Raw genomic sequence first — 22,464 nt, 5'->3', positions numbered from 1 at the left:
CTACTCAACTACACACTTTTTAATATATGTGCAAATACATATTTGTATCGAGCCAACTAAAGTACGCAAGTGCGCTTAGCGTCAAAGAAACTTCAAATGGCTTAAATCTTAAAAGTGATCTCACAATAAAGGAAACGTCACGGCTTTTTAGAACAAAAACCACAAAAACAAAACAAAACATAAACCCCCCCCACAGCACACAGGGGACGGCAAGGGGAGCACCAGCACGAGCGGGGGTGTTTGACGGACACCCCGAACGCACCAAGCAAAGCGGCCGCACGCTGCCCGCAGGCAGTACTGCTGCCCGGGGGGCAGCTCCCCAGTCCCGACGCTCCCGTTCCGAGTCCGAACACCGGGAGCCCACGTCCCCCGTTCCGGGGCCGGCGGCGGCCACGCGCCGCGCACGGGCCGGCTCCCGGCGGCGCACGCGGGTACCGCGCTTCATTTCCGTACCAGGACCGGGGCGAGCGCGGCCGCGCGCCGGTACCGGCCCCTGACACCCCGACGCGGCGCGAAGAAGTGGGCAGAGGAGCAGGAGGGACGCGAGCCGGAACGAACGAACAAACAAACAAACAAACAAACAAACGTCACACGGGGTTCAACACACAGACGGGAAGCCCCTTCCCCTGCCCGCGGGAGGAGCCCCGAGCGCTGCCCAAACGGGAGCGCTGCCGGGCCGAGCCGCCGCTCCGACGGCCCCGCCTGAGAAAGGGAGGGCGAGCGGAGCCGTCCCCGCCCGGCAGCGCCTGTAGCGGGCCCCCCCGGCAGGGCTCGGCGGCTGCCCCTTCTTTACCGCGAGAGGGCGGCAGCGCGGGAACCAGCGGGACCGGCGCAGCCGCCGCCGCCGTTCCCATAACAACCAACGCACCGAACTCTCGCGAGGATTGCAGGAACCTGCCTTGAATCGGGGCGATACCGTTGTCGGGACGGGGGTGACTATGGAAGAGATGTTCTTTGCCAGTTTCCAGGAATGCAAATGTAATCGAGCTGCCGCCTGCTCACGAGTCTGATACAGAGCGTGACTCCACTGAAGCCTGTCTGCTCCGTCCTGGGAGAGACAAATGCTGCGTACAGAGCGTCCTTCTCCTCCTCCCCTCCCCCCCCAGGCAGTTGGGCTGTGCCGAGCCCGTTGCCGGGGCAGGCGGCGGGATGGCGGCGCTGGGGCTGGAGTGTACGCGTCCGCGTGGCGGGGCCGGGCGGCGCCGAGGAGGGGGAGGCCGGACCTTGGGAAGGCGAGAGCCGGCCTCCGAGCCCGGCTGAGGCGCTCACTGGGACGCAGGGCGGCGGCCGTGGGCGTCCTCCCGGCGGATTTCAGTGTCCTGGGGAGGTTCGTCCCTCCGTGGCGCCGCGGCCGTCAGCGGCACCGATAACGGGAACGGCGTCTGGGGAGTGTACGTGTGCGCTGCCGGCGCAGTGAGTAGCTCTTACAGGGCGCAAAACTTGGGTTTTCCAAAACCTCGGGGAGAAGCGGTGGGTGCTGGTGTCCCTGGCCGGCGGTGCGGCCGCCCTCGCCGGGCCCCGGGGGCTCGGCAAGCGGCCGTGTCCCCGAGAGTCAGCGTGAAGAGCTGTCGGCCAGGGTGGTGTAGGCCCGAGCTGTAGCCGTGTTCGTGACAGCGTAGTTCCCGCAGCCGCTGTCCTTCTCACTGCGGTCAAAGAACAGTTTTTGATGCGACAGAAAGTTACTGTGTTGAGCCCTTAACTGACGGGCCAGTGCTGTGAATTGTCGTGGTTTCTTTTGGTGGTCTGTCTAGCTTCCTGCATACGTTGTGTCCTGTTTACTTGTCAACAAGGACAGTTGACTGTTTCAAATAAACTCATTAAAACAAATACTGCGGTCACCATTTTTTACGTGAATATTCCCTGTTAATAATGAATTTTAATTAATAAGGGGAGTGTAATTAATTTCCTAATCCCATCTCTTCCTGTTTCTTTTCTACATTTAAATAGGATGTGACAATGGATTTCTGTGTTCCGATTAACTTGGGAAAACTAGAGACAGTTACTGGCCCCTACAACGCCCTTTTATACCTGTATATGCTAAAATCGGGTTTACATCAGTGGCAAAAATTTACAAGAAACAGTCTGAAGAAACAAACTGCATCTTGTTCAAAGCTAAGGTTTTGATTGGCAAATTTTTCTGCTGAAATCTTATTTTGCAGACAGCTAACGTGTGCCCCCAACAGCAGAGTTTTTATTGATGCTTTTAGGGCATGGCATTTTACTGTCATATTGCTGGAAGTGCCAGTAAGAGAAGAACAATTTTTCCTGGTATTTAGTGCAGTAGCGATGCAGTGTGTTTTACAGTCAAGAGCTAAAGACAAATACAGAAAATACACTAGTGAACCACCTGTATTGTATAGAATCACAGAATGGTTTGGGTTTGCTCAGAGCTCCATCCAACCTGGCCTTCAACACTTCCAGGGAAGGGGCTTCCACAGCTTCTCTGGTCACTCTTCCAGTGCCTCATCACCCTCATAGTAAAGAATTTCTTCCTAATATCTAATCTAAACCTGCCCCCTTTCATTTTAAAGCCATTACCCCTTGTCCTATCACTATATGCTCTTGTATTATTACAAGTCCCTCTGCAGCTTTCTTGCAGGCCCCTTCGGATACTGAAAGGCTGCTGTAAGGTCTCCCCAGAGCCTTCTCTTCTGCAGGCTGAACAACCTCAGCTCTCTCGGCCTCTCCTCATAGGGGAATCTATTAAAATTCTAACATTAAGCCTGCGATCGCTAATGAAATACCATAGTGGGGTTTGGAATGTGTAGTGCTTTCCATGTGGTGCGGGTCATGATTTCAAACAAAAACAGAAGATTGATTGTTTACATCTGCAAATTGAGTATTGAAGGCCAGTAATGACAATGAGAAAGCAGTAGAATGAACAATACAATTAAAATCTGCCTTTTGCTGTTATTAACTATGAATAATGAGGTATCAGCTTGGTGTTAACTACCCCAATATTTATTTCTTTCTGCAGCAGACTGCGTATGTTTAATAGCTCACAGACTCAGACTTGCTGTCAGCTTCCCATATTACAGACTGCCTACAGCCTCAGAAGAGCAGATGAGAGTGTCCAGCTCTGTGTTTGGTAACAAACTGACATAAATCTCCCCTGAAAGTGGTCCGGGAATAGGCTCCTTACTGCAGTTTGTCCACATAGAATCAGTGAAAGTTTTCTATGAGGCTGTCACACCCAAGAGTTAATAATAATGGCTTAGCAGGGATATTTTATGAGTGTGTGTCCTAGAAGACCCAGAGAGGAAAAGAAGAGGTTCATAGAGTTCACCTCAAATCGTGCAAATCAGGCCATAAGAGTTTTCATCTCCAGTAAGAGGGCTGAACTTTGTAAACATCATTAAATAGTACAGAATCTCAAGTATTTTTACAGGTGGCAGGTGTGTATTTATAATGGAGTTTGAACTAGAAAAGCAGACAAGGAGTGGGATTTCCTTTTTGCCTTCCTGGGAATAGGTCAGTTTTGTTTGGTGATAAAGTACATACTTACCTGAAGTATATGAGGATAAAGAAAAAAAAAAGAGGTTGGAGAAAACTCTTGTGTCTAGAAGGGCACAGCAAGAAAAGCACTCCAGGATGTGCTTTTCATCCTAAAAGACAGGTTACAACATGATGAAGACACATTGAGACAAGCGGTCTTGATACTGAGAACACAGTCACTATAGTAACAGAATTAATTTATGCTTTTTCTCCGTAATCCAATCAAGAAGAAACACCAGTGAGAGGGAAAAATACAGGGAACATGTTCCCATTACTACTGCTTATACTCATAGTCCCCTGCTGAACAGCATTTTAAAACAGATAGCCAAAGCAGTTTAATTGTACCACACAGGTTGGAGGGCAAATAATCAAGACTTTGTTTAATGCTTGTTAGTTATTAGTCTTTTATATTTTTCATACTCTTTTGTTTACTTACCTGAAGTAGCTTTTCTTTACCACAGGCAGTATTTTTAAGGTAGGCTGTAACAGTTCCAGTACACTGATCAGGACAAGCACAGCTATTTTCCCTTATATTAATTCCCCTAAATGTTAGGGGAATAAACAGACCCTTTTCTTGCAAAGACAAATAGATTATGTATTAATAATCTTTTGATTGGTGTGTGCCAAGCCAAGGGCAAAAAGCCAGGAATTCTGGTCCATATTTGAACTGTTCTAGAAACCCTCTGTGAGGATGAGTAGAGTATCAGCAATAGTATCTTGTCAGCTGAGGAGGAAAGGCTCAGCTAAATTGCTAAGTCCACAGTCAATGGCAAAACTTCCATTGTGTTTAATAAAGCTAGGTTTTCATTCTTTGACTTGCATTAGGAAAGGTCCTGCCTTGACACGAATGTCTTCCATGCTGCCACATCTTCTTCTGTAGGAACACAGCAAAGTTTAGAAAGCAGGAGCTCAAAGCGGGCTGTGTTGTGCTGAAATGTCTCTGCTGCGGGGTGCAGGGTGTCGAGAGTTTGCTACCGGGCAGGTGCAAGGGGAGCTGGGGAATGAGATCCTGCAAGTGTCTAAGGGCCTTCTTCCGTGGCTTGGGATATGATCCAGGCAAAAAGGAAAGGGTTTAGTTCTACAGAAAATGGAGGCAAACAGGATAGAATGCTGCTTAGGGAAGTACTGTGCCCAAAGGAGTTTTTAGAGTAAATCACCATCTCAGTACATTATGTTTAACCATAGGGAACCTCAGGATGCAAAAGAACAGTGTAGAGAAACCCTGGTTTGTGTTAACAAATGTGGTTTTGGGAATTGAATCCCACTTGGTATTTCTTAATGCTTTCTTTAAAAAAAAGTCTACTTTCTCCTGAACTGCTCCTATGCATGTGCAGAGCGGCTTTCACTGAGATGAAGAATGGTTCTACATCCCAACTTTTGTATTTTTGTCCTTGAAGAAAGCAATCAGAAAAATCAGAGTCTGTGTACTCTTCACCACTTCTGGCTGTTTTAGCAGCTTAAAACCAGACCTGGAACAAAGATCCTTTGGGCTGGTTCCTCCCAGAGCAGGGGAGGAATCAACTTGCTCATCAGTGCAAGCATCTGCATCTGGAGTTCTGCAGTGTTCTGCAAGATATGTTTTGTTGTTTTCCTAAACTGTCCTTCAATTACAAGTTACTGAAGATTGCAGTGACTAACCTTGAGGTCCCACTTTGATACTTAGACATCATCATAACTTGTTTAGAAATCCTGCTAATATCCCTACTTAGCACAGAGAAAGTCACTTCAACTAAAATAAGAAGCAGTCTTTTAAAGAGATAAATGTTTAAAGTTTGAAAGCAATGACTTCAACCATATCTTTTGGGGGAGGCGAGTCCTTCATGACAAAAAAAAAAAAGAAAAAACCTAACCCCATTGATTATCTCATACTGACTCCTACGTAGGTCAAAGCAAAATTACACAGTAACTTGTATCAAATAAGATTAGAAGGCAGGGATTTTACATTTTTTATGTTTACATTCTTTATCAAACTATGCAGTGCAAGGTCAGGTGACATAAATAAGAGGAACTACCTGACTTCTGTGGGACATGTAATCACCTACAGAGCTGGTTACCTACACAGCAGCTTATGTGACAGCTCCTGCTGAGCTAGAACCAGCTGCTAAGTCCCAGTCCTACTGATCTGGAACTACAGCCTGACTTTCCTCTCTGTTCTTCAAGATATAGGCCACTGATACAGGAGTATTTTCCCAGGAAACCGGGAGCAAAATAGAAGAAAATTCACTATAGAAATCCACGCAGCCTTTTCTGCAACACATTATCTGTAGGTGTATTTTAAAGTATTTTTAAAACCATAACAAATGCATTCATTAAATTACTGCAGCTTAATAACAATTAGATCTGCTATAAAGTAGAATACTTGGGGAGTTTCTAGAAAACAACTGCTTTTCTCTGGAAGTTTATCCCATTGTGCAAAATACATTGTTGCCAAGTAGCCAACCAATTTACCGTTATTTGGTGCTGAAGGAGTGTGTGGGGTTTTTTTCTAATTTTTACATGATGTTTGTTTGAATTTAACAATATTTCTTGAAGATATCTAGGAACACCTTTTCCTGGAATATTTCTTGTCTGATTTCAGGCAAGCTATGTGTGCCTTCTCATCTCTGTATCTAAGTAGCAGGGCAGCTGGGGTTCCCACCACCCATCTGGACCCACTGAAGACTGCTCCTCGCTACCAAGCTGAGAAGTTCTTGAACTAGCAAGAAGTGAAGAGCACTGAAACCAAAGAGGAAATGGAGAAAAACATCATTTACACAGTAATTTATAAACTTTTATTAAAATACATTTTTATTAAAACATTTGCTTTTAATGCCTTGTAGAAATCCATGACCTTGGAGCCATCAGAAGCTGCTGACTTTCTTCAAACATGTCAAAGGAAGAATGGGTACATCTCCAAACTCTGCTTCAGCAGAACGTTTTCTCACTTTTAACATTAACCAGTTGGATTCAGTAAGTTACTGTGAACTTGGCAAGATTCTTAACCTTGTCCTTTTAAGAGTCTGCTTTGAAGAAAACTACTTTCATAAACCGGCAGTAACTACAGGTAAAGGTTCAGCATGCACCAAAGAGCTGAAGTACAGGAGAACCACACAGAGTACACAGATATTACTAGATTGTGCTTTTAAGAAACTACTCGCAGAGACAACAATGAATGCAGATAAGGTGGAAGGAAAGACATCTCGCAACTCAACAAGGATTAAAATGCCAGGGTTACAATAGTTTCAGGTCATCTAACAGACTGATACAATTTAAAATTCACACTCAGTATAAACGAGACAATATGCCTGTGATGATGCAGGAGGGTAAGCTGTAGGACAGTGCCTGAACTCTCACAGAAAGGCTGGTGTGCCGATACCAGGGATGGCATGACTCTTATTCACTCAGGAATCAGGCACCAGATTTGAAAGTCTCATGTCCATACACTGGGTGGTCTATTCTGTGAGACGAGTGGAGTAGGATAGTTGCTATCTGTGCAGGGAGAAGGAAAACCTCCCCACCACTGACAATCGTGAGCAACGACATTAACAAACGTTGCCTTCTGGGGTCTGTTATCAGCTTCCTCACTCAGCAGTTCAGTACAAGGCTACAAGCATTTCTGACCCATTTCTTTCATTTGCCAGCTTTCCCATAAGAAAACAGAGGAGTGCACAAGCAGATGAGCCTATTTTAAGATTGACCCCTTGGTTACTTACACAATACATATATTGCACTGTTGGGACATTTGTTTATGCCCTTTATCACAGGATCAAAGTGTTCTATTTATGCCCTTGGCACATACGTACTTGTTTACTGGAGTCAGGATTTGTCCTGTATGGTCTCCAATCCAGTGTTTACTTAAAACTACAAGAATATATGTTTTTTGAAAAAAAAAAAAGTCTTTCTCAGGTTTGACACACATGATGATTTGGGTATCCTTGGCTTTGCTGAAGTTTTAAACCAAAAAATGGCGGCTTCAGTTTTTAAAAAGTTTAGATGTTTGGCAGAAACTTGGTAACTAATTTGCGCAAAAAGTTCAGCAAGTTTTATTTTTAACACTGATTAAAGACATGGACTTAACAAAAAATAGATGTACTGAACAATCCATCTCACTTCATTAATGAAATGTGCAGAACCTTGCTGTGTCTGTTTGCAGGAGGTTAGGACTTACCCATTTCTGCATCTGTTTTCTGCTCCCTACAGCCTTTCCTATTAAGTTACTTTGATACCCAGTCCATTTTAATACAACATGAGGTTTCCCAGCAAATTGACTGCCACATTTCCATACTTCAGCCATACAAAGTGTTCCCAAAGCCATGTGTACTTTTTGAAAGTTAATCAGGCAGGTGTGTATCATTGTAGGGATTTCACAGATAAAACTAAGAATCACCATCTTTTGATATATTATTTTCATGAAAATGTATTAGTAAGGAACACTTGTATATATGGTCCCCCCTTTTTTTTTCTCTTTGTTTGTTTAAATTATATTTGGCACAAAAAAAATCAGCCTGTAACGAATTTCAGCATAACAAAGATCCATGGGATCACACATACAATAGAAGGTGACCTTCATCTGTCACTTAAAGCTCCTGCTCTTACTAAGAATCCACCTTGGGAAAGATACTGACTTTATTGTTTCTGCTGATTTTTCTTTCTGCTTTACACTTAGGCTGTTTCGTCTGGATTAGCTCTTCAGGGGTGTTCCCCAAAGGAGGCAGGAGTCGCTTCTTACTGTTTCGGTTTTCTGAGAGCCACTGTGGGGGCAGCTCAAAGGGTCCAAAACCAAACTGCATGGAATACTTGTCATTTACCACATCAGCTTCTGTGGGCACAGCTGGCGCCACCTGAGCTGCAGAGTCTGCAATCGTCTGTGGTATAAATTTGTGAACCAAAGTCTCTCCTACCTCTGAACTGGTGGTAGGAATTTCTTTCTGCTGAAAGTCACCAGAGCCAGTGGATTTGGTCTCATTCTCCTCATCTTCCATTGGCTTGAAGATTTGTTGTTGCCCTATATGAAACATCTCCAGAAGCTGACTCCCCGAACGGACACTGGGCTCCAGATTAGCATCTGCAACACCACTCGAGCTGACAATATTCCTCCTGCTATACCTTTGGTGCAGCTGTACTATTGTTCCCACTAAGCACTTCCGTACAGATTTGTTAACAGTTAAAAATAACAAAGGATTGGCCAGCAAAGAGACCTTGGGCAACCAAATGGCAGTGAGGAGCAAGAAGACTGAAATATCTGAAATATTGAGTATGGTGCGGTAAATCACCAAAGTCACATAGGGGACGCTGCAGAAAATAAATATCATAACCATGGAAAGCAGCATGGCATGAAGCTCAGCTTCTCGCTGGGAGGCATAAGGGATAGAAATTGTATTCTGAGGTGTCCTTAAGGCAGCTATGATGACTTTTTTCTTCTGGCTGGCACTCAGTGCCCTGCGAATAAGAATCATAAAGAGAAATACCACAGCCACTGGTACAATCACAGTGGTGATATTATAGATGATGACATATATCAGGTGGCCAAGGGAGTAACTTGAAGATTCAGAACAGGTGGACATGGCATAAATATCAGACACGTCGGTTACTGCAAATACTGGAATGCTGGCCACTATTGCATGGGCCCAGATATAGATTACCAGGTCTCGGGATTTTGCATCAGATATTTTTCTTTCCAGAGGATATAAAACAGAGTAGTACCTGTCAAAAAAAAAAAATTAAAAATTACAACTGATACAATACAAAGGGTGAAGTCTAACATGAGCATAGTGCTTACAAGAAGCTTCTCAGGAGCTGCCTGAGCATAATGCCCCAAATCCCTAACTGGGTTGCCAACTGACTACCTGCTTACAAGAGGAAAAGAAAAAAAAACCCAAGGGTCTGCCTTTGCAGGTCTGTCTGTAGAAAAAAATGAATATTCAGACTTCAAGATCACATTATTTGTGGTAAACAATTCTTTCAGTAATTGGGACTATATCCTTTGGCTGATGTGTATGAACATTATTTTGAAGATTTCATCATGTACTTACTTGTAAACTGGACAGTATATTGCTGTCAGACACAGCACAACATTTCAGAAAACACGATGGAGGCATAGATATGTCACATTGAAAGGCCAGACACATAGTTAATTTGAAAAGCTGCTTTATAATAGATTTTTTTCTCTAGATACATGGAAAAAGCTGTTTGTCACAAAATACATGTACCCATCTACTGGAAGTACAATGAGGTTTTGTTCTGCACAAGCTCTGGTTGGCAAGGCCCTGGGCAAAAGAGCAGTCAAACATTGGATATTCTGTGTGCCTTTTACAAAAAAAAAAAAAAAAAAAAAGTGCGCACTTAACATTTCAGGCACCAATTCATTGTTTGCTTACTACTGTGGACTTTTAAGCTCACAGACTTTTCATGAGAGACCTATCCTTTTACACTTATCATTATAAGCGGTAGCAGTTTGTGCCTTTTGTGGTCACAAGCTTTACTGGTGAAGGGCAAATGATATGCTGTTCCGGTGGCAACACTGGTATGCATTACAGATAAGTGATACTGCATTTATGAAGACATTAACATTAAAGTAAGACACATAGCACTTTATTAGGTATACAGTTTGTTTTTGTAGAGCTAATGTATTCTATGGTGAGACACGATAACAGACTAACAATAATTTTATCTAACATGTATAAATCCACTGGTTTAGTAAGGTACATGGTAGTAAACCAATATCTACCCTTCCTTAAAAAAATCTAACTTACAGTCACTGTAAAGACGATAGAGCTGTACATTTAGGTGGGATCAGTGACTGCTAATAATAGTAAGCAAAATGAACAGAATCCAAAAACTTAGACAGTCCAAAGGGCCACTTTTTGTTTAGACTGATCTTCTACATATAAAACCTCTCTGAATTAATTCTGATTATATTAATATCATTTGGGTTTTTCGAAACAAATCTACATTTGGAATTTGAAATTGATGGATCTACCTCAGGCATTGGTGAATTCTTTTAACAGGCAATGGCTTTCAACTTTCACAGTTAAAAATGTGGACCTTGTCTATAGTCTGAAGTTGTACACTTTCAAGTTGCATTACTGAACTAGAATTGTTAACAGGAAGAAAGAAAGGATAAAACCTTCTCTGAAGACAGATCTATAGACTCAAAGTCCTTTATATGTCCAGAGATATCAGAGTAAACTGAAAAATAAAGGGTATCAATGTTTATCCCAATACGTTCTAGAAAGAAATCTGTACACTGTGAGCAAAAACACTGGAACAAGAGCAAGACCAATATGAAAGTGAGAAAAGGGCTTCAAAGTGAGAAAGAAAGTGAAAAATCAAGGATCCTGGCAAATTTGCTCTCTTACCTGTCAAGAGCAATGGCTGGAAAACTAAGGATGGTCACAGAGCAGAAGACTTTGTGCAGAAACTTGGCAATTCTGCAGAAGAGCACTGTATAGATCCACCAGCAGCAGTGTGGACTGGCACTAAGAGCAATGTCAAAAGGCACACAGACTAGGCTGGCACAGATCCCCGAGCAGGCCAAATTCTTAATGAATCGGTTTGTTACAGATTTAAGTACTGATGTTCTGCAAGTTGACCACAGCACCATGACGTTACCTGCGAGTAGAGACACGAAGGATAAACAAAGCAAGGGGAAAAAAAAAACCCCAAAACATCACACACACACACCCCCAAAACCCAGCAACAATAATTTTAACAGATTTGAATGTTCCCTAGTACAGCAAATAAAAATACTTGTCTGGACTTTGCCAGGAGTCACCACTGCTCAAACTAAAAAGTCTGTAATGGCTAGCGGCTTTATAAATCAGATGACTGAAAACAATTACACCCCAGCTATCTCCTCCCAGCTTCTAGTAATGAATGATTTACAGAATGTCAGAGGCAAATGCCTAAGCAGGATATGCAAACCATGTTTTTAGATGCTGATGTTGATTCCTGCATTAAATGAGCCATCCTAAGTATAGAAATTTATAAAGTGCTCATATTTTACTAGCTAGTGCATAATTCTTTTTTAAAGATAAAAATACTCTGTAAGTAAATATAAATGTAATTAAAATATAAATATATGGTTTTAATCTGTTTGTGTCTGTGTGTCAGTGGATCACAGCAGCTTTGCTTTTCTTCCCACTGGCCACTTCAATGGCACAGATAGGCCTGTGCAAAGCCACATCCAGAAGAAATTTGTCCCCCCCTTTTTCTTTTCCCCAAGATTCTGTATATACATAATAACATGTAATTAAACAAATAGGTCAGGGGAAAAAAAAAAAACCACTTGATGCACATAATCTCACAAAAGTACACACAGACTGCAACCCACCGTTTTGGAAATTCAAGCGCTACAGATTTATTTCAAATAGAGTGCATGGATGGCGGTGAAGCAGAGGTACAGAGAGAAACCAGCATTAGCTAAGACAGTATTTTTTCCTTATCATTGTATCTTATTCTACCCAGATCTCAGAAAGAAATATCATACCATGGAAACAAATTTTCCATTGCAAATTTCCCTATGATTCCAAGTCACACAGCAACAGCACGGGAGTAAATGAAGCAATCTGGTTTTGCTGCATGCAGCCCTGGGCCCCTTCTAATGCATACCAAAATGCCAGAAAACTCACACTCAGAATATAGGATTTTATCTCTCCTTTAAAAACCTGTCTGTAGCAAAATGTGCTACCAGGAAAAAAAAGGCTTAACAGAATTGTGCAAAAATGAAGATGACTTTAATACTAAAGTCTTACCTTGAATGCCATAAAACACCCACAATTCTCAAAGTTTTTGCAACTTCCAATTAATACAAGTGAAAGACAATACTATAGGCGAAGGAAGCACAGACACCCACCACATAAGCACAGAAATGCTCACTTGCCCCAAGAGCATTTCATGCACACAGAAGGACACCCAAAGACAAGCCAGCCCACGATGGCTGGCAGTGAAAACCACACATTCGTGCTTCCACACATGCTGCAAACCGTCTGGAGCGCACTCAGCTCCACGGACCCAGCGTACGTGGAACCACGCCACGGGCCAGCTCAGCAACAGCTCTTCCTTGCTCTACCTTGGTCTGCCCAGACTGAGGAGCCCCTTTCCCCAGGGTCACACACCTTCTGCACCATGTAGCCCGGTCCTGGCTTTCCACCCATGCCTGCACAGACATCATTTTGGCTCAGAGTCCAGCACCAACCATTTTGTCGTTTTCAGTGCCGCCTTCAGAGAGAGCATTTGAAGGCTCATGGACAGCAATGGGAAATACAAACTTTCTGTGTTGAAACTGGGAGGCAGCAGGCGAACATGCAAGGTGACCAGAGTAGGTCAGAAGCACACATTTTTTAAAGATATGCACAGATCATCTATTTCTGAGTGAGTTGTGCAATTGATACTGAAAGCTGCCTGATGTTTCAGCTAAATGTTTGTCACATAAACATCATAAAAACAGCACAAAAACATGCAAAGTTTCCTCAAGGGTTTCACAAGCATTCTTTGTAGACTTTCAAGGTTATTTTCAGAAAGCATTCACCCTTTTATGAAATGATCTGACAAAGAAATGAAAGCAAACATACAATATACAACTCCCCCTAGTAATTATTCACAGTGTGTTTAATGGAGACAAACCTCAAGTGGAGCACATATCTCTTAATGATATTATCCCCCAGCTAATCAATTCTAATGTAGTTCATTAAATAACTCTCTCTCCATAAGACACTAAACAACAGACAGTCATTAAATCATCTTAACAGACAGCAAATCCAAGACAAAAATAAAATCTAATAGCTCAGTGCAGGAGACTGATTAAACTATGTTCAAATTTTCATACTAAAGAAATACTGTAATCATTCTTTGTTAGCCAGTTCACTGTGCACCAGGCAAAAATTGTCCTGAATGACAGGTATTAGTGAATTAGTAAAATTCTCAGTCAGCTAAATTACACAGCTGTGCTCAGTGCATAGCTCGTGTGTGAGCTTGTTGTTTGGCACTAGCAGTAATTACACAGTAAAGGCCAGTACCATCTTGATAAAATAGGATTCTCCTCTATTTATTTCTCCTGGAGAGATACTGAGCAGTACCACCAGATCAACCAAAGCATAGCTACCAGCACAAGAATACTGCTTGACAACTCCATTTACACTGCTGCAGCTGGGCAGCATGCAAAGTAGAGCTTAGCTTCCTACCTCCAAGAAAAGTTAAGTTTTTCTTACTGTAGACTGTATCAACAACGACCTGTTGTTGATACTATATATTGTCAACACTTACCAGAAGCTCTTCTGAGTTAAGTGTAATTGATTTATGAGGCAGTCAGATTTGTTAGTGGTTTTTGTAGGGTATCTACAAATACATACAATGAGAGAAAACAGCATCTTAAGCTGTTGATTGAGATATGAAAAAGCAGCTGCAGCCCCCCACACTTCTCTCTGTGGACAGTACCATTCTTTGCCTTGATTTTTCCTCTAACCAATAAAAAAATCCCAAGCTTTTATTTGCCAAGTAGACTTTTCCCATGGCTGCCCACATAAAATGCAGCAAGATCATATTCTTGTTCACATGGCCAATGTGTGTACCAAGTGGCAAGTACCAAGAAATACCAGAAGGTCAAGTTTAGCTTCTTGATAAACAGTGCACCATTTCAATAGAGGCATGCAGTATTAACTTCATGATCTACCTCACAGACATACTATTCAGGTCTGCAGTACTTGAAAGTCATTTGGAATTCAATTTTCTACATATTGTGTCATGTGTCCCATGCAAATCCCTTTGTGGTAGCTGACAAAATATTGAGTTACGTATTTACTATCTGATGTGTTTTAAAGAATGGAATCATCATCTGGTTTTGGCAGGTGCTTTGGGCTTGACAATATATTCCACAGGCAGTGTTCAATCAGACGTAAAGCTTCTTAAGTTGCAAGGAGATATTCAGTCAATCAAACCACTTGATTTCAAAAATATCTTTAACTCTTCAGTTATTAAAGAAGTACTTCTCACACAGTAATAATATATTATTACAGTGCTCTAGAGTAGGGGAGAAACTAGGGGGGTTTGTTGGTTTTGGGTTTTTTTTTTTTAAATTTAAATCTTTCACCTCTTTTGCATTGCATTTATAACCTTACTTCCAAAGCAAGTTTCACCTCTGTTAGAATGAATATAAATGAAGAATGGAAAAATAAAAGAAATTAAAGGGTTTTTCATTGATACTTTGAAAGCTGCTAGAGAACTCCTGAGCTGTTCTTCAGGATCCTACAGAGGAGCTTAATTCAAGACTCCAGATTCTCAGCTGTTGAATTACTTCTACAAATTAGGTCGTATTGTCATTTATGCATCAGAGAGTCACATGGAAATTAAATGAGTGCTGGTGCTGACTGATCCTAAATGCAAGTGGAAAGAATAAAGTGTAAAAAAAAAAAATACTAGTTCTAAGATGAAGAAGAACTCTTTAGACAGACAAAATAAAATCAGAGCCTGAAAAGGGAAAAAAGGATAAGCAGACAGAAGTGTCCACTTGGGACACTGGAAAATTAGTTAGTAAATATCCCTCAGGGAAACACTCCTTTTCGACCTGCAACTATGAGTAACTTGTTTATTAATAAGCTGCTCTGATGAACCAAATCAATTTCAGCACAGACCAGTAGATCTTTCTGCTGATGCCTTCAAATCCAGTATTTCCCTTCATGCATCTCAAAGCCACCCACTCAGAGGAAAAAATTACACCAGAAACTTTGCATGGCATTAAATATTAATGCTGCCTGCATTTCTCATTTCATTGCTCCTCACCTTTCCCCAGCAACTCCTTTCCGTGGAAGAGGATAACAACTCTCCAGGCAACAAAGTAATTCAACAAGCATTATAGCAATTGCACTCTGAATCTTTTCACTATGTCTAGAGGAACTTTTCTGTTCTGTATGTATTAGTCATCCCCTGTTGAACCCGTGGAAGACACTAGTGTAACACCAGTATTCTCCTTGGCTTACAACTGTACTAGGCTGTTGCACATCCTCACAGTGAGCAAAGCTGTCATTTCATACCATGGGTTAGTTTCTGAGGTGTTTCTGCTGGGTAACTGGTCCAGGGCTACATAATCTTGGATTCAGACTTCCTAACAGGATTGTACTGGTTAGCTGTGAGGCAACCAGGGACAGCAGGAGTGAACAGGCAGCTGGAAAACGCAGCATCTTGCTGCCTCCTCTAAGTCAATACTGCTTGGGACAGCAGTGTCACTTACAAACAATCACATGTGACAAAGCATATCCCACACTGGTTGTAAAGAATTCCACCACTACAAGAAAAAGATGAAGTGTTTTTCACTTAAAAAGGAAAGTCTACCTTTGGTCTTCTCAGAGAACGAGCTATGTCTCTACATAAAAGCCTTACTACACCTGACATTAGCTGACAACCTTGTCAGTGTACAGGCTGAGTGAGCAGCAGCTAAGTATCCAGCTTGTCTGTGCCTTTGAAAATTCCTCCAATTGAAAAAGAGAAACAGAAAATACTAAAGGTAACCACTGCATGAGAATCACTGCATGAAAAGCAGCTTTTTTCACATTAGAAACAAACACGTGTATAAAGCTTTCCAAACAAGGTCAAAGAAAGTTCATTTTATCCTCTTATATTATCAGAAGTATCAACATTCAATAAAATCTCCATGTACTATACACCAATTCCACTGTATTGAGATTGAAAGGACGGTTGTTTCCAGTCACCCCCAACATTTTTTTTAATTGACAAATATCACAGATAAGCAGCCACACAGTACATGAAATTGCACAGAAGTACACTGAGAAAGTAAATATAAGAATGGTCCAACACAGCATGCTGCCCACACAACATCCTGTAAGCCTTTATAGTGTTTCAAGTTCACTGTATCTGCAAGGAGTAACATTTTCCGAGCATGAAATGTTATCAGAGTGCATTAGTCTGATTCAAAGCAGCAAAAAATATTTTTGTTTCCTCTTCCAAGTTGTACCCTCCTCGGATTTCACCGCCAGACTCAAAAGTGTTGATGCAGGCATCAACAGCTGAGATAGTTTTAAAATAATAGCTCTTAGCAATAATTCAAATAATGTGAAAGATTCTTAATAATACCTTTAACAAGCAGAAGGACAATCCCCATGGAAACCAAACTGTTATCTAAAACAAATGCATTTGCCATGCAGTCATCCAAAAAAAGGAAGAAGAAATACTGCTCTTTGTCAATTAATTAATAGAACCCAATCCATTAGCTGGGTCCAATCAGCACGTAATTGAATCAAAACAAAGTCCACACTCTTGCAAAATCCTCCTCCTCACAGCATGCCCTCCTCTGCTTGCCCATCACCCTCCAATCCAGAGCGAGGTTCTCGGGATCCAGCCATCCTTCCCAGCCGACAGCCCCTGCGGACCCGACCCATGCTCAGCGCAGCGTTACAGGGAGGGAGCTGGCAGCCCTCTTTATAAAAAAAACAAAGCAGGAAGCAAAGAAAAAGGTAGATACTGGGCTTTAGCCATTAAAACCTTCCATTAAAAACAACTAACTGAAAAAGTCACAGGTTCTGTCAACACGACGAACGGGAAAAACTGCTCTTGTTGAAAAACCAGGATGATTACATTTCCCAACCCTCAAATTCTCTCTTCTTCATAATTCTCTGAGGTATTTTGAGGAAGGTGTTTTCCACAGAACTTATCCTGTTAAAAGACAAAAAGCACTCAAAAGGTGGTTCACTGGAAACATTTTTGGCAACCCATGATTGGTAGCTATCAAATACCCTTCTTGTGTTAAAATGTATGTTGTTTACTTATTCATCTCCAGAGGGAACAGAGGCGTATCATCCTACACACTGGATTACATAGCTTGAAGATAATTTAACAATTGCAGTCCAGTTAAAAAGAGTGGGCAATAAATTAATTTGTTGTTTTAACATATTTCTTTCATTGTCAGTTTGTGCACATGCACAACCAAATGTTTTATACCCAAGATGAAGTGTCTGCTGCAAGAGAACTACCTTGGAACAAGGTTTGCTGCATACTGAACCTGTTTTCCTGCATAAAACAGGTAATCTCCTTAATTTTAAGATAATGTTTCTCACTCCTATTCTTATAATTCTCATTCACATGTTCCTACTTACATTATAAGTGTTAATTTAAAAGTATAATTATCTAACAGATTTATCAGCATGGAGCTCTGATCACCAAACTCAGCTCAACTGAACTACATCAAGCACAAATCTGCCCGGTACAGAGTAGTTATCTGCAGAGCATTTCACCATAGATGTAAATTATATTAGAAGCGCTTTCATTTAGAGCCTGATACTTGTCTACATGGTTTCTGTTCCCAAGAAAATATGTAGTATAGTTACCAGGTAGAAAAAATTTCCGAGAAGGAGCTAGTTCATAGCAGCTTCGTCCCAGAAAGTGAACGTGAGATTTCCTTGCAGGAACAGGTAAGTCATTGAGTTTTGTTGCGGTATTGCCTAGGACTCATCCAAGGCCAACACCTGCCTACACAATCCAGTGGCAGCAGCTACTGCAACTTGTTGTGAAGACTGTTGTGAAGATGGAAAAGTTAAAAAACATATATGAAAAAATTTAAATTGTTCTTAGAGCAAGCATAACTTGTATGATATAATGGTATTTGTAATGTCAAAATCACTACAGCAAATGATCATTAATATAATTTCATTTGTGACTTTTTTTACTGTTGTCCTTAATATTTTATAAATTTATTGTCTGTAGGCAGATTCTAAAGTAACTGCATCACGCTAAAGGTCTTGGATGCCCACTCGTATTTCTTTCAGATATACCTATCTGAAGGGAGACAAAGTGCTACACTGGTAATTCTCCAGTTCTTCATACCCACTGCCACTTTCTCCCACCTCACTTTTTCTACTTACTATCCCAATAAATGGACAGAATTTCTGGGCAGGAACAATCATGTTCTCTCTTTCAATAAACTACAGTCCAACAACCACCATGATCATTTCAGCCAATCAAGGAAATAACCAAACCCACTTATTTTGCTGAAGTACACTTGACTTGTCTGAATTCCTTGCCTCTATTTTAAAAACAATGTCCTCGACAAACCTGAAACTCTTCAAGCTCCTTGGAAGGAAAAAACTTTAAAGAATACTGTGTCTGCAACTTCAGGACCTTAGATTGTTCCCATGTCAAGAAAATATGACAAATGTACAGCATTACCTTTGAAACCTAAGCTAGGAAATTAAAAACCTGAAAAAAGAATGTCTAGATTTACTGCTCTAACCATAACAGGAATAGAAATCTTTTCAAAGTTATTAACTTTTTGAATCACAGTGCCTAAGGGACCAGCTTGTTTTACTTACTGCAAAAATATAACCAAAAATTTTTAAACCCAAGGACTTTACATGATCCCCATAAGAGTCCCCCATGACATGGGGACCAACGTTTTTACTTCTTCTATATAGCAAGGAAATAGAAATTAAAAAGGAAATAGATATAGAAGAGGTAAAAATATTGATTTCCACATCACCGACATACATTAAACCATTAGCAGAAGACCTGGATCCTACATCTCCTTTGCCAACCAAGTATCACGTCTACCATCTGGCCTTTCACACACCAGGCTTTGTGCCAGTCACCCTCAGAGCAAATCTGATGTTGCTACCTTAACACTACAAGGCCTGGGATGCAAATGAAGTAGGTTAATTTTTCTGAACAGCCAATCTGTCTGTTCTTCATCATCCTTGGTACAAGAGGAAAAGCTTTTGTCCCTTTGTTTTATGAAGAACTCAGAAAAGGGCCATTTTGAACCTGTACTTCACGAAATGACTGAGGGGATGCAACAGTAGCACTTCTTAGGCAAAGTGATGTCAAGTAACACAGCAAGGGCACTTGAGCTCCCCTGACTGCTATGCTGAATCTCATCGTAAGCAGCAGTCTTAACGCAAGGAGCAAGTATGTTTAAGCTTTGTTTTTAAATAACAATGCTGTCTGCCAGTAGCTGTTTGTTTGTGCAGAGCCTGTAGCCACTTCTGTTGGTCTCCTTACTATGCATGTCCAGTCACTTCCCTTCAGATGCTCCTTTTTTGTCTGACTTCACCCAGATGCACCTGCAATTCATATGCAGGCACGCTGGTGCTGTTAAGGAGATGCAGTCACTAAGATGTGACTTTTCACATCGCAGATGCAGCTCAAATTTGCTTCATTTACAGGGCCAGCCCCAGTCTCTACTAGGCTCTTCCAGGAGAAACCTGCAGGACCTCTGTCCTCTCTGCGGGACGTGCCAAGGTCAGATCCAGGAGGAGACTGACAGTTTTGCACTTGTGAGGCTGTGGAAAAACTTACATCTTTTAGAGCAGCTCCAGCATTTGCCCTAGGCTGTAAGCTGCTGCAGCACCCCCAGCAGACAGGAACAGCTTTCCACCTTCCACTCTGGACCTGACGACCTCCTGTGCTGTTCAGAGTCATACTCCCTCCTGCCTTCACCCTCACACCCGCACAAAATGCTACCAGACCAGGACGCAGCGCGGACATGGTCCAACAACCTTGTGCTTATGCAAAATTGTTTTTTCTTTATCTAATATTTTTGCAGTTGTTCACTCAAGATATTAAGACAAAACTCCTAAAAGAAATTAGTTGCTGTGCCATATTGTAGTATAGTGGATATGCAAGATCTATACTGCCTAATAGTATACAACCTACTGGACAATTTGACTAAATTACTGGTTAGCTGGTTTTCCTGGCGTATTTATTGAGGAAAAAAGCAGAAATACACACAATTGGAAATGAATTATACTTAACAGAGGAGTACAATTTAAAAAGCCTGTGGTAGTTACTAGTAGTTGGAAGACAGACTTTATGTGTTCCTTGGTAATTGAGGCTATCTTGATTTAAAAAAAAAATCCTACCCATTAGCATCAATTTTCATCCCCTGTTGCAGCTCAAATTAGAGTTTGTAGCTGAAAGACACCATAGTAACAGCTATTTAATAGAGCAGAAATTATTTTCTGGACTACTGCACAGTCTTGTGACTTTTTTTTTTTTTGCTTTTTTGCTTTATACAACTAAGAAGGATCTGATGTCATTTCTGCACCAGTCTGACTGTGCTTCCCTTTCTCCAAAGTGTCAGGTTATCAGAAAAAAAAAATTATTCTTTATATAGTTTTGCCATGCAGCCATTCACCAGGTCACCAGCTGGGCATATTTGCTCTTGATTCTTTATACACAGATGTCTTCAGAGAGAAATGACATATGCTCAATACGTTCGGCGCAGTGGGATTAATTTATGTTATATTTAGAAACAAACTTTTTTTCCTCCCTCCACAGCTGACTCCGTAATGAATGGTTCTCTCCGCTCCTCCCAGCCCTGTGAATGAACTCAAATAATATTCACTAGGAAGAAGGAAGTAGAGCTGGGGACTCTGAGTTATAAACTGAAAAAAACCAGTATGACCCTAAATCAAATACTATTTAAAAAAAAAAAAATCACATAGAAAAATACTCTGTCTAGTTACCAGAGTGAGGCATTTCACCGAAGAAATATGAATTTACAGAGCCAAATCAGATTTATTCCAACTTGCCAAAGGGAAGAGATGTGTTCCCATGGGATACCTTGGGGCAGGCAAGGTGCTTCACTGTCAAGATCACAGTCACATTTCTGGCCTTACTGAATGCAAGAGGTGGGGTTTTGGTTTGGGTTTTTTCTCCTTAAAACATATACAGCCCAGAAGTAAGATTTGAGATTTTGTTTCTCAAGCATTTCACTTACAAAAACTATTCTTTTTTGAGACTCTCCCCAAATTTCCTCTCTCATTTTTCTACAGTCCCCCATCTATAACAGAACTCCACTATAGGAGTTCTGTAGTGTTCACTCTCCAGTCTGCTTTCTTTTCCTCTTTAATAACTGAGTTGCCTTTTCTTTGCTCAAAATCACCCCAGCAAGAGACACTGCTGTTCCCAGGTCCATTCTCTGCAATACAGCACTGTTAAACCCAAAATGGCACTGGGCTTAGTGAAATGGGGCACAATCACTTGTCCTTCAAATGCCTTCACAGAAAAACTAATAATACTGCTTACCACTTCCCTTTTATCAAAAAATGCCAGAAATTCAGTTTGATCCACACTTTGTATCTTCTCAGCAAGGCCAGTGGGTAGTAGATCAATCTAATCAGGACTGATGATTAAAAATCCAGAGACATGCAAGTGCCCAGGACTGACTACAGTAAAGGGAACCTGATTCAGTTACACAAACTGAAGAAATATTGAAATTTTTCTTGGCCTTAAGAAAAGTTTTAAAAATTCTACGTCTGGACACCTTCTAGCAACAAAATAGTTCTGAGGGTAAGACAAGCTGCATAACTGCGTAACACTCACCCCAAACACACCTCTGATGTATGGAAAGAATTGTTAAGTTTTCTTTTAACCTTCCAAGAATCCAGATGACTGCCCTTCTGAAAAAGGAAGATAACATGGTCATTTTTACTGTACATCTCCTTTTCTTCCCTAGTGTTAGAAATACAATTAGCCATCCATATTTGGACTTCATAAGTTGCTGGGCACAGCAGAAGATACTGTACGCTGCAACGTGCTGTAACACTGCAAAAACCTTGCCATATGTTTCTTTGCACAAGCTTATGACCTAGCATGGGCTGATGACACAAACTCCCTCGTCAATCCTCCATATGCAGTATAAAATTTTAAACTTGTGTTTTGCTGATAAATGCAGCTGAAGTCAATCTTTTTGCTGACATATGGAATCTTTAGGTCTATTAGAATATTAAAATCAAACTGCTTTCAATATGATTTTTCAGTACAAAAAAATTGATACAAACCTGGTACAACATAACCTAAAATTAGTTTCTAGTTACATTTTCTGGAACTAAAAAATTATTTCATTGTCTTCCTACATATATATAACCTGACAAGGCCTACCATGAAAGGTCTAGCCATATGCATCTAAGCATTAAATGAATCCAAGACAGATGTAGCATACAACTAACCCCATAAAAGACGGAAGCTGCCATCAGAAACGAGAGAGAA

General features: G+C 41.3%; 1 protein-coding gene across 1 annotated transcript in view; it reads right to left on the bottom strand.

Annotated features, from left to right (window-relative positions):
- Positions 1-6,243: 6,243 nt before the first annotated feature.
- The window catches only part of GPR176 (G protein-coupled receptor 176), a 44,044-nt gene continuing 27,823 nt past the window's right edge, over positions 6,244-22,464 (bottom strand). The window contains exons 2-3 of the mRNA XM_009931796.2: positions 10,833-11,085; positions 6,244-9,177 (exon numbers count right to left, since the gene is read on the bottom strand). Coding sequence (XP_009930098.1) covers positions 8,070-9,177; positions 10,833-11,085 — 1,361 coding nt within the window. The 3' untranslated portion in view covers positions 6,244-8,069. The remainder of the gene's footprint in view (positions 9,178-10,832; positions 11,086-22,464) is intronic.

The sequence above is a fragment of the Opisthocomus hoazin genome, chromosome 7 (assembly GCF_030867145.1).
Source record: "Opisthocomus hoazin isolate bOpiHoa1 chromosome 7, bOpiHoa1.hap1, whole genome shotgun sequence".
Classification (NCBI taxonomy): Eukaryota; Metazoa; Chordata; class Aves; order Opisthocomiformes; family Opisthocomidae; genus Opisthocomus; species Opisthocomus hoazin.
Note: the sequence above shows the minus strand (reverse complement) of the source record. Positions and strands in the feature narration are given on the sequence as shown.